The sequence below is a fragment of the Elaeis guineensis genome, chromosome 2 (genome assembly GCF_000442705.2).
Source record: "Elaeis guineensis isolate ETL-2024a chromosome 2, EG11, whole genome shotgun sequence".
In the NCBI taxonomy this organism is placed as follows: Eukaryota; Viridiplantae; Streptophyta; class Magnoliopsida; order Arecales; family Arecaceae; genus Elaeis; species Elaeis guineensis.
Window position 1 is genome coordinate 89,324,764 of NC_025994.2, and position 12,749 is coordinate 89,337,512.

Consider the following 12,749-nt stretch of genomic DNA (forward strand, 5'->3'; position numbering starts at 1 on the left):
ATCTCATCTATAAAGAGGAGGTAAGAGAAACAAGGCTGGCAAGCTTACGCTGGGCAAAAACTCTGCTACTGTTTATATTCAACTCCTGTTCACGAACTTCTCTCTCTGACTTAGGCATCGGAGGGTCTCCGTCGGACACAAATCCAATCTGCATGGACGCTTTTTGTAGGTGTTCATTCCGACGATAGGCGACGGGGAGTTGGCCGTAACAGATTAGTGCGCCAGGTAGGGTGAAGAAAAAGATAACTTGCAATGATGAAAATCAGAACCCAATGCTCGACTGCAACTGGATCAGTGAGGCACTCTTTCCGTTGGAAAGAGGTTCCTCCTCCTTCAGTAGCAGAGCCTAGTTTCTCACATCCTGTAGTCACTACAGACGTTCAAATCGCTGCATTCGTGCAGCAGATGACTATTTTTACAGAGGTGGTCAGAAGCCTCCAGCAGCAGCAGGCCAGCCACCACAGCCACCGCAGAGCAACCGATGGCGCATTCGGTGCCATCCAGGCACAGCCGCCGTCATCCATGACAGTCTCCTTCACCAGAGCGGCCGTCTCGGCTCTCTCATTGGGACGAGCAGTGGCACTCGCAGCACTCTCGATGCGTCACCCACCATTCACGATGTCCCTCTCTTCTCAGTTGGATCGAGTAAGGAAAGAAAGTGACCACGAACATCGTCTGCTTCCCCCTCTAACTCGGATGGTTCCACCTCGGAGTTTTCCAACGGCGATTCGACGATTATGAACGTAAATTTCAAGAGATCAATCGTCAACTCGTCAACTTCAAGTGAAGGTCGAAAGTTCTCCAATGACTACGACTTCCACACCATCTAGCTGCTTTCTCGGTAGTCTTAGACCAACCGATTCATCTCAGTTCAAGATACCTCAGGTGGAGCCATACGACGGATCCACCAATTCGATCGACCACTTGAGAGCTACAAGACTCTCATGACGATTTAGGGGCGACCGACGCCTTCTTGTGCATCGACTTCTCGGCAACTCTTCGGAAAGCTGCTCGAGCCTGATACTTCGAGCTTCAGTCGAGAAGCATATATTCTTTCGGACAGCTAGAACATTCTTTCATGGCTCACTTCAGCACCATCGAAGGCTGCCATAACTTCTGATAGTTTCTTCTCAATCAAGCAAGGAAGGACTGAATCACTTCAGATTTTGTGGCTCGTTTTAATGCGGCTACGTTTGAGGTCAAAGACTCAATGAAAATATGACTATCTCGACCATGAAAAAAGGTCTGAGGGGATCTCGATTCACATATTCTTTGGATAAAACTCTCCTCAGACTTATGCCAAACTTCTGAAGCGTGCATACAACTATATGCCGAGATGAAGGAACTTCTGACCGGTCAGACAGAAGGTAAAAGTCAAAGAAGAAAAAAAAAAGAAGAAGCTCCGACCGAATCAAGTCAGCCACCATCCAATAAGCGAGCTTCACCCTGACGACGGAGTCCAAGGCGAGTTACGACAGGTATGACTCCTATACTCTTCTTTTCGCTCTTCGTGCACAGATCCTAATGAGATCGATGGAGCAGAATATCTACGATACCCTCCACCGATGAAGGCATCGTGAGGAACGTGATCGGAAGAAGTATTGTCGGTTTAATCGTGATCACGATCATGATATCGAATAATACATCCAGCTCAGGGATGAGATAAAAGTCTGATTCGACGAGGCTATCTTGAAAAATATCGGAGAGATCCGTTGACTCAACCTCCTGCTGATCGACGACCTCAACTGCAAACTGAGGAAGCTATAAATAATCAACCGACTGCAGGGGTGATCAACATGATCTCCAGACGACTGGATGGGGGAGCAACTTTCGAAGATGAGTCGGCAAAGCGACGATGACTCGACAATTAATAACTTTTTCAAAAAAAGATATTCGAGAATTCAGATTCCCCATGATGATACTGTTGTTATTTTACAATAATAACAAACTATGATGTAAAAAGAATCCTTGTAGATAATGAAAGTTCAACTGACTTTTATTTTATTCGACTTTCTTCCGAATGCGACTGCTGATTGATCGATTCAGAAGAGTCTCATGCCACTGGTCAGCTTCACAGGAGATACTGTTACAGTGGAGGGAAAAATTTTTCTCCCCTTAACCGCTGAGATCGAACCACAATAAGCACAATTTTCATAATGTTCACAGTGGTTTGAGTACCTTTGGCTTATAATGCCATATTCGATGATCTGGACTTAACCTTGAGAGCAGTGGTTTCAATATACCATTTGTTAATCTGATTTTCAACAAGACATGGAGTTGGAGAGATACGTGGAGATCAACAACTCGTCCGACGTTGCTTCTTTGTCTCTATCCAAAATAATAAATCTGATGACTCTTTGTCTGTTGACAAATTGGATCAAAGAGAAAGTCAAGAGAGGGATGAATCGACTGAAAAACTAGTTTTCATCCCTCTAAAAAAAGAAGATCCTGAAAAAAGGTCCGAATTGGATCACAATTATCCGACTCAAAGCGGCAACAACTAATAAAATTGCTCAGATCCAATGCCAACATTTTTACTTGGTCGGCCACCGACATATTCGAATTCTTTCAGAAATAATAACTCACCGACTTAACATCAACGCAAATGCTAAGCCGATGAGACAGAAGAAGCGACCTTTTCTCCTGAAAGACAGAAGGTCATTGAGAAGAAGTTGACAAACTCCTCACAAAGGCTTCATCAGAGAAGCTACATATCCCGACTAGCTTGCCAATGTGGTAATGGTAAGAAAAGCTAATGAAAATGGAGAATCTGCATCGACTATATCGATCTGAATGTAGTTTGTCCGAAGGACAGCTTTTCATTGCCAAAGATTGACCAATTGGTTGATGCAACTTTGACCGCCGACTTTTGAGTTTCATGGATGCCTTCGCTGGTTATAATCAAATCTGCATGCACCAGAAGATGAAAAACACACGCTTTTGTAACTGACAAGGCATATACTGTTATAAATTAATATCTTTCGGTCTGAAAAATACCGATGCTACCTATCAACGGCTCGTCAACAAGATCTTCAAGACACAGATCGGATGAACATGAAAGTATATGTGGACGAATGCTGGTGAAGAATCCTCAAACTGCAGATCATGTTCGAGACCTGAGGAAGCTTTCGACACACTCTGATGGCATCAGATGAAATTAAACCCAACTAAGTGTGTATTTGGGGTAACCTCTGAAAAATTTCTCGAATTTCTTGTTTCACAATGAGAATCGAGGCTAATCCCAAAAAATCAAAGCTATTATCAATATGAAGCATTCGAGTTCAAAGAAAGAGATACAACAACTCAACGGAAGGATTGTCGCACTCAGTCGATTTATTTCTAGATCGATCGAGAGATGCTGCCATTCTTCAAAATTTATGACAGACGAAAGATTTTCATGGTCGGATGAATGCCGACAATCTTTCAAAGACTTGAAATAATACTTGGCTTCTCCATTTTTCTCACAAAATCAAAGGTCGGAGAAACATTGTATCTCTACTTGGCAACTTCAGCAGAAGTAGTTAGTTCAGTGCTCATCCAGGAGGATAAAATCGAATCCATCAATCAATCTACTACACAGCAAAGTACTTCATAATACGAAGTCCGATACTCAAGGAGGAGAAAATGATCTAGCCCTAATCATATCGGCACAACGACTTCGTCCTACTTCAACCCATTGATTGTAGTTCTAATAGATCACTGCTGAAGATAATCTTATATCAACCTGACACTTTAGGTCGGATGGTGAAGTGGGCAGTGAAGCTTGACGAGTTGATATTCAATATCACCCACAACCATCCATAAAGGCACAAGTCCTAGTCGATTTTATCGCGAATGTACTATATTCGATAATAAGCAGAAGATACAGATGACAACATAATAAAAGAGGCTACCACTCCCGAACCCGACTTAAAGTTGACCTGGTGCTTCACATTGATGGAGCATCTAATGTACAAGTAGCGGAGCTGGCCTCATACTCACGAATTTCGAAGAGGTAGTCACCGAGTACGCCCTTCGATTTAACTTTAAAGCCTCAAATAATCAAGCCGAATATGAAAACTTTTGACCAGTTTGAAGATAGCCAAAGAGCTTGAGATTTACAGTTTGAAGGTCTTCACCGACTCACAACTGATCGCTGGACATGTCAAAGGTGAATTTGAAGCCCGCGACCCCATTATGATGAAGTACTTCAGAAGATGAAAGATTTTACTGCAAGCTTAAAATATTTCGAGATCTTTCACATTTTCAGAATCAAAAATATTGGCCGACATACTTTCACGACTGGCTACTACCTCTTTCAACTCGCTGGGTTAGACATTTGTTGAATGCCTCGAACACCGAGTTTGATAAATCGAGAGATATTGCAGCTCACTATCGAACCAAGCTGGATGGATCCGATCGTTCAATACCTGATGATGGGATCTTTCTACAGACTCCACAGAGGCTAAATGACTCCGATGGATGGCCTCTAATATATAATAATGAATGTTATCTTTACAAAAGTCTTTTTCTCTCCTCTTGTGAAGTTTTAGGACCTACGATGCCGACTATGCACTTAGAGAAGTGCACGAACGGATATGGGAAACCACTTGGGGGGTAAGTCTCTAGCTTATAAAGTTCTGCGACAAGGATATTACTAGTCCACTATGAAAAAAGACTGCTGAATTCGTCCGAAGGTGTGAACTATGTCAAAAGTATGCAAATACACAACATCAACGGTTAGTCAGCTGAGTCGATTGTAGCACCATGTTCTTCGTATAATGGGGATTGACATACTTGATTCTTTTTCCTGACATCTAGATAGAAAAATTCATAGGAATCGCCATCGACTACTTTACCAAATGGGTAGAAGCCGAATCTCTGACGCAAATCACTGAAAACAAGATAGAAGACTTCATTCAGAAATTCATCATTTATAGATTCAGTTTGTCACACACCATCATCACCGATAATTATTGATAATTTGACAATCCAAAATTTTAGAGAGTTTGGAGCAAAGTTCCATATTACGCACAAACTCACATCGATCGACCATCCACAGTTAAATGACGAGGTGGAAGTAACCAATCGGACAATCTTACATGGGCTAAAAATCTGACTGAATGAAGCCAAAGGCCTCTGAGTAGAAGAATTATATCTGGTCTTACAGGCGTATCGAACGACTCCCCGCATACCAACTGGAGAATCTCCCTTCAACTTAGCTTATGGGATAGAAGCAATGATACCGCTTAAGAAAAGTAGAAAGTCGTAGGTTCGACCCCTACCTGGCGTGCCATTGTTGCGGATAAAGATTCGGCCTATCACGTGAGGTATTGTCGCTCTGGCCCATGAGCCTCACGGTTTTGCCCTTTAAAAGTGCCTCACGTGGAAAGAATTTTTTCCTCCTTACAAGCATGAGTCCCCTTGGCTCATAACCGATGTGGAACTATTGGTGCCCTCCGCATTATTAAACCACAATAGGCAGTATGAATATTACCTATTTGAATTTATATTCGTATTCAAATTAATCTAATATAGAAAAAAATTTAAAATCTGATTAATATTTATATATATATTATATCCATAAAAAAAAAATATACATTTGGATAGGCAACTATTCGATCCATATCTAATCTACATGTAAATCTATATAATTTGATATAATATTTTTTAATTTTTTAAAAAATATACAATCACATAAATATGTTATTAACTTAATTTATCATTTACATATAATATTTTTGATTTTTAATTATAAAATTTAATTATTTAAATTATATATATAATTATATCTATATTTTTTATATTCAAATTATATTCATACTCATTAAAATAAACATAAATATAAATTTTTATATTTTAATAATATTTATATCTATATTTATATTTATTAAATTAAATAAATATCATTCATCCGATTTTAATTTCACGAACAGCCTGTGGACCCGGCCAGACCTAACCAACCCGCGCCGCGATGCAAACAAGGGATAGCAGACTTCGTCGCTCGCACATCCTATGGTCCACACGCCACGTTACCCAACCCCGATCACGGCCACGTAGAGACGTGCATTGCGTGCGGTCTGCGAAACCATCAACGGCCCGACTCCGGCCTCGCACGAACGAACGTGGACGCCTTCCCGTCACCTTCGTCCCCTCCCGCATCTCCCTCTCCACCTATACTGTATATAATAATCCTTTCCTCTCGCATCCAGCTCTTCTTACAAGACAGAGAGATAGATAGATAGAGATAGAGAGAGATGGAAGGGGGGAAGAGTAGAGGAGAGAAGAAGGATTTGTTCCATGTGATTCATAAAGTGCCGGGGGGGATAGCCCTTATGTTCGAGCCAAGCACCTCCAGGTATTACTAATCTTGATCCCTTTTTGATTCCTTAATCGATTTAGATTCATTAGTAAACAGGATTTTGTTTATGTTTCCTTAATTAATCTTTCTGTTTTTCGAATTGCTGCAGATCTCCTCCTCCGGTTTTTTAAATTATGTTTTTGTTTTCGTAAACGTTTGATTTTATGAATTTTCTCATTACTAGCTGCTACAATTAAAAACCTTGTGCAGTTTAAGTCTCGTTGGGATTTGTTGGAGAACTTTTCTTTAAGAAAACAGCTGCTTTATAATGTGCTTTCCCAACCGTAGAATTGTTACAGTTTTCTTTCGTTTCTTCCCTTTTTTTTTTTTTTTTTTTTTGCTATTACCGGGTGGAACAATTAATCTGGTTTAGATTTAGTTTAGTTTTTTACTCTATAATTTTTTGCTCAATTAGTGTTCTTGTTCAACAATCCAGTGTGCACCAGAATTTTTTTTTTTTTTTTTTTGGAGTTTGAATATGGAGGAATGTTCTTTTCTACAACTTCGTGTAGCTGACTGAGGCTTGGTCCGGATGAGGTACCTAAAATGTCTTGTTGAGGAATTGATGTCTTGTTGCTGCTGGTGCTGCTGCTGCCTCTAATTGTTGTTTTGGCTCCTCTTTAGGACTTTCATTTCTTATGATCTTTCTATTTATTGATGATCTAAGGAACTTTTGTTTGCCATGACCTCTTTCTAAAATCTTTACTTCATTTCAAAATTTTATAAATGTAGATCTTGTGACTATGCTCCCGAGTTTTCGTTTTATCATCTCATTTACATTGTAATGGTACCTTGCTGTTGGGACCCAAACAAACCAAAATCCAACTTCATCATTTACATGGGAAATGACCACCAACCAACCTCATTCGAGGATGTCTTACCTGATTTAGTGATTAATATCTGGAGCAGTTTACATACTATTAAGATTTAATGCCTCGAGATTCAGCCCACATTGAGCCACAGTGAGGTTCGCGATGAAAAACGGAGTCCAACGAGACTAAAATCATCCAAAACAGAGCTCGGACGGAGAAGATACGAGTTTTAAAGTCGGCACGAGACTCGAGGCGGTAGAGGACCGCCGGCGGCTGGTGCAGCCGCAGGCGATGGCACGCGGCCCAGCCCGTGCGTGGGCCCGCACGCGGGTGCGGGCCGGCCCAGGCCCAGGCGCCCTGCCTAGGCCTGTACCCCGATCCACCATGGACCGGATGGTCCATGGTGGATCGCGTGGACCGCGTGGGCATTTTTACGTGTTTCTCGCGGTTCACGGTACTATTCCATAGATCGGAGCGCTATCGGAGGGCGTGGGTTGATCTGATTCTCGATCCAACGGTCCAAGTCCTTATATGGGTTGATTAAGGAGTCTTAAACCTAATCTAATTGGGTTTAAGCCCTTTAAAAGGGCCTGTGAGGCAACAGAGAAGTGATTGTGATCTGGTTTTTTGCCGTACGGAACCGTGAAGGAGGGAGAGAAGGCCGTATGCTGTGAGAGGAGCAGGAGGCTCCTGGACAGCGGACGCCAGTCACTTCAGGGGTTCAGGGGATCTTCTAAGAGAGAGAAGCTTTTGAGAGGGAAACTTCTACAGAGAGAGAATTGGGTATACAAGGATTGAAAGTGAGGTCTCTTCTTGTAAATTTTTTTTTTCATAGTGAAGTTTGCATGCCCCGTGGAAGCGAGCCCTTTTGTGATGATCCATGTATTTTGATTTTTTTTTTGTTTCTTCTTTCTTCCTGCTGCATCGCATGGTACTGAAAAGTCTCAGGAGGTGGTGTTCTGGCCAGACATCCACCCAAGTGATATCAGAGCAAGACGGTACAAGGATGCAGATTGCAATGGTGGTGAGTAAGACTGAAGATGGGAAAGACAGAACAATCAAGATGGAGATCAACAAGTTTGATGGTAAGAGCAATTTTTCTTGTGGCAGGCAAGGGTGAAGGACGTGCTCATCCAACAGGGGTTGATCGATGCTCTCTTGTGCGATGAGAAGCCAACCACCATGGAGATGCGGGATTGGAAAATTACAGATGCAGCGGTGAGTACCATCCGCATGTACCTGACGAATGAGGTGGTGATCCATGTGCTGAGCGAGACTTCTCCGACGGTGCTGTGGTCGAAGCTCGAAGAGTTGTACATGGCGAAGTCTCTCACCAATACTCTTTTCCTCTGGAGGCATTCTACCAACTGCGGATGACTGAAGATAGAGCGTGTAGGAGCATCTCAGCCACTTCAGAAGATCCTCACCGACCCCCTCAGTGTTGGTGAGAATGTTGAGGAGAAAACAGGGCGCTGGTTTTGCTGGCTCGCTTCTCCCTTCGTACGAGTCTTTGTGACTACTCTTCTAGTGGGGAAGAGCACCATCAAAATGGATGAGGTCACTACGGCGATACTCCAGAACGAGGTTCTCAGGAGGGAGAACCAGCTCAAGCTCAGGTTGCGGTAGCTCAGCTTTAGTGATTCTGGAGGAGCAGGAGGCGGTAGACGGAGCGACAGGAGATCGCAACGAGGACGGTCCAAGTCCAGGAGAGACTTGAGCAAAATCAGGTGTTACCAGTGTGAGGATTGGGGCATCTAGCCAGAGATTGCCCTCAACTTAAAAATCGGACGGTGGCTGCTTAGCGACGGCGGCAGCGATTCAGATGGAGATGTCCTAGAGATATCTAACGAGGTATCTACTTCTTCCAGCAGTAGATATTAGATTCTGCATGCCCTATCATGTATGTTGCAGAGAGGACAGTTTGACTCCTAGAGAATAGTGAGGGCACTGTATATCTGCCGGATGGATCGAGCTGTCGATCAGAGATATTGGGACGGTCAGTGGAGGACACATGACGGTGCAGTGAGGAGATTGGGAGAGGTCCGATACATATCCATTTCAGACGGAATCTTATCTCACTTAGCAGACTGGATTAAGAGGCTACAGGACGGTAGCTGGTGGAGGAATCCTGAGGGTGCTACGCGATGACAGGATTGTGCTGGAGGGGAAGAAGGGGAGCAAAGGATATTATTACCTGGCAGGGAGCCAGTGCGAGGTGGAGCTTCGGGAGCCAGGTGGAGCTCAGAGCGAGGTGGAGCTCCAGGAGGCGGATCGGGCACGAACAAGAGACTCGGGAGGACGAGAGGCGACGTCACAAGGTAAGATTTCTACTGCCGCAGATGATTCCCGAGCAGGTCTCAAGTCAGGAAGAGCACAGCATACGATGGAGATGGGATCGAGTAGCCTGGCTCGACTCCCATGTTTGCCCATCCATGATCAGCAGCGATTATCCTAGGGCATGGAGGCAAGAGATCAGAAGCTCTCGGAGTTTGGAGTAAGCCGAATATCGAGTCGAGATGGAGATTGTTAGGACTTGATGCCTCAAGATTCAGCCCATATTGAGCCCACATGAGGTTTCGATGAAAAAACAGAGTCCAACGAGACCAAGATCACCCAAAACGGAACTCGGATGGAGAAGATACGAGCTTTTGAAGTCGGCACGAGATCGAGCGACGGAGGACCGTCGGTGGCCGGCGGAGCGGTGGCGGCGTGGCCGCAGGCGGCGACGCGTGGCCCAGGCGGGGCCAACGCGCGGGATGCGCGACCCAGGCCCGCGGCCTGATGGGGCACAGCCCAGGCGGGCGCGTGGTTCAGCCCTGCGCAGGCCGTGCGGCCCGCACTCGGGCGCGGCCCAGGCCCACACGCGCAAGCCGGCCCATGCCTGGGCCTGTACCCGGGTCCATCATGGACCAGGCGGTCCATGGCGTACGCGTGGACCGCATGGGCATTTTTCACGCATTTCTCGCGGTCCACGTACTATTCGTGGACCAGAGCACGTTGGAGGGCGTGGATTGATCTGATTCTCAATCTAACAGTCCAGGTTTATATGGGTTGATTAAGGAGTCTTAAACCTAATCTAATTGGTTTAAGCCCTTTAAAAGGGCCTGTGAGGCAACAGAGAAGTGATTGTGATCTGGTTTTTTGCTGTACGGAGCCATACGAAACTCGTGAAGGAGGGAGAGAAGGCCGTATGCTGTGAGAGAAGGAGCAGGAGGCTCCTGGACAGCGGACGCCAGTCACTTCAGGAGTTCAGGGGGTCTTCCAAGAGAGAGAGAGCTTTACAAGGGTTGAGGGTGAGGTTCTCTTGTAAATTTTTTTTTTCATAGTAAAATTTGCATGTCCCGTGGAGACGAGCCATTTTGTGGCTGATTCATGTATTTTGATTGTTTTGTTTTGTTTCTTCTTTCTTCCTGTTGCATCGCGTGGTACTGAAAAGGTCTCAGGAGGTGGTTCCTGCCAGATATCCACCTAACACGTACATACACAGAAGTATTTATATTAAGTCAGGGATTTCATCAAAAAAAAATGTAAAGCAATGGATAATTATTTAACAAAACTAAGTTGTGTAATTGATTAGAACACGTTATCCTTCTACCTTTTCTTTTATTTCAATAGACATCATTTGAGCCTGTGATCAGAATAGCATTTTCTAGTGATGCTTTATGATCTATAACCTATCAACATCCTATGTTAGTTCTTCAGTTATAATTGTTGAAACCGGAAATCCTTACTAATGAGAGAATATATACAATCAAATGATCCAGCTTGTGGAGAAGGATCCAGAGGCGGCGATCATATGGTTTTGGAAGGCACTAAATGCCAGGGACCGAGTGGACAGTGCACTGAAGGACATGGCAGTGGTAATGAAGCAGCAGGACCGGGCAGAGGAAGCAGTAGAAGCCATCAAATCCTTCAGGCACCTCTGCTCTAAGCAGGCACAGGAATCCTTGGACAATCTCCTCATGACCTTTACAAGGTATCATTCCATTTATTACTGACTAGAAACTATGATACATCATATATATATTACTTCTATCCAATAATGAAATGTTTTTGATGATCAGAAATGTGGAAGGATAGATGAGCAGATTGAGCTTCTAAAGCAAAAACTGCGGTTGATATACCTTGGTGAAGCCTTCAATGGGAAGACCACCAAGACAGCTCGCTCCCATGGCAAAAAGTTTCAGGTCTCCATCCAGCAAGAAACTTCACGGCTCCTGGTAATTTATCATCGGTCTGGCTTATTGTTGCTAGTGAGTTATTACTACTGGTTGTCTGTATTAAGTAAATTACATGTGATTATAATGTAACAGATATATGCAAGAACACAACCCTCTAAAAGACTAAAACCATAGTCTTTCAGCTTAAATATATATCTTTTTAAGACAAAGAAAGCACTGGTTACCAAACCAGGCTCAGGGTATTCCATAAATCAGGCATGACTGAAAATATTAACCTCTTGTTCGTGAAACTTGACTCAGCTTTTCATTCGGGAAGAACATAATAAGGTCATTAATTTCTTTTTGAACTCCTTTAGATGAGATTCATGGACTTCACTAAATTTAAAAGATTTTATACCTGGCAACATAATAACAAGAGCACAAGCTTCAGACCAGCTAAGAAGGATGAAAAAGGTAGTTATCATTCTTTGGCTAAGCTTAGTGATCCTATAATCATCTTGGAATCAAATATCACATAAGCATAAGACCAGTCTCACCTCTGCGTGATTTTCTAAAGGTGGCAGGTCTATGGGAAACTGGAAATCCAAGTTTTGCCATGTTCTATGTCCTCACATCCATTAAGTCTTAATCCAGGTGATGAAACCTTTCTAGTCTCTGATTTTTTGGCAAACTGTTTGACAGGGCAATCTAGGTTGGGCCTACATGCAGACGAATAATTATGATGCAGCTGAGGTGGTATATCGCAAAGCTCAAATGATCGAGCCTGATGCCAACAAAGCCTGCAATCTTGGCCTCTGCCTCATTAAAAAGGGACGGTTCGACGAGGCTCGGGCAGTGCTCGAGGAAGTCCTGCTCCGTAGATTCTCAGGCTCCGATGAGAGCAAGCTAATTAGCCGGGCGGAAGAGTTGCTGCAAGAGATCGAGCTGCAGCCAGCCGTTTCTCCATTGGAGATGGACTTGAGCATAGAAGAGGAGATCATGGAGAGACTGGATCTTGTGATGAACGAGTGGGCTCCATTCAGATCCAAGAGGTTACCAATATTTGAGGAGATCTCCACGTGGAGAGACCAGATAGCTTGCTGATTCTTTTAGCTAAACTTTGTTTTTTGTTTGTTGTAATGTTAGGATCGAAATGTGAAAATAGTCTGGTGGGGAGGCTTAAGGAAGGCAGTATATATATTGTGTACGAGTATGAGAGGAACTTCGTAATGGGTCCTAACATAAAATGTTAGTGCTGAATAAAATTGTTTCTGCGTGAGGATTAAGATGCTTTAAGGATCACGCGGATTCCCATTCTACAATGAAACGAGTGACTTTAGATTTTCTGGTGGACAAGTTTCTCTCTTTGTTTTTATCAGACAATCTTTAAAGCAAAGATTTTGTTGGGATATACCGACCGACGACCCCGACGGACAA

At 43.6% G+C, this 12,749-nt stretch overlaps 1 protein-coding gene across 1 annotated transcript; it reads left to right on the top strand.

Annotated features, from left to right (window-relative positions):
• The first annotated feature begins 6,221 nt into the window (after positions 1–6,221).
• On the top strand, positions 6,222–12,639 carry LOC140855698 (protein SULFUR DEFICIENCY-INDUCED 1-like). The gene is given in 6 exon segments (XM_073252109.1): positions 6,222–6,297; positions 6,300–6,337; positions 10,917–11,112; positions 11,115–11,128; positions 11,217–11,372; positions 12,015–12,639. Coding segments are annotated over 6 exon segments (867 nt in total). The 5' UTR covers positions 6,222–6,236; the 3' UTR covers positions 12,417–12,639.
• Positions 12,640–12,749: the final 110 nt, after the last annotated feature.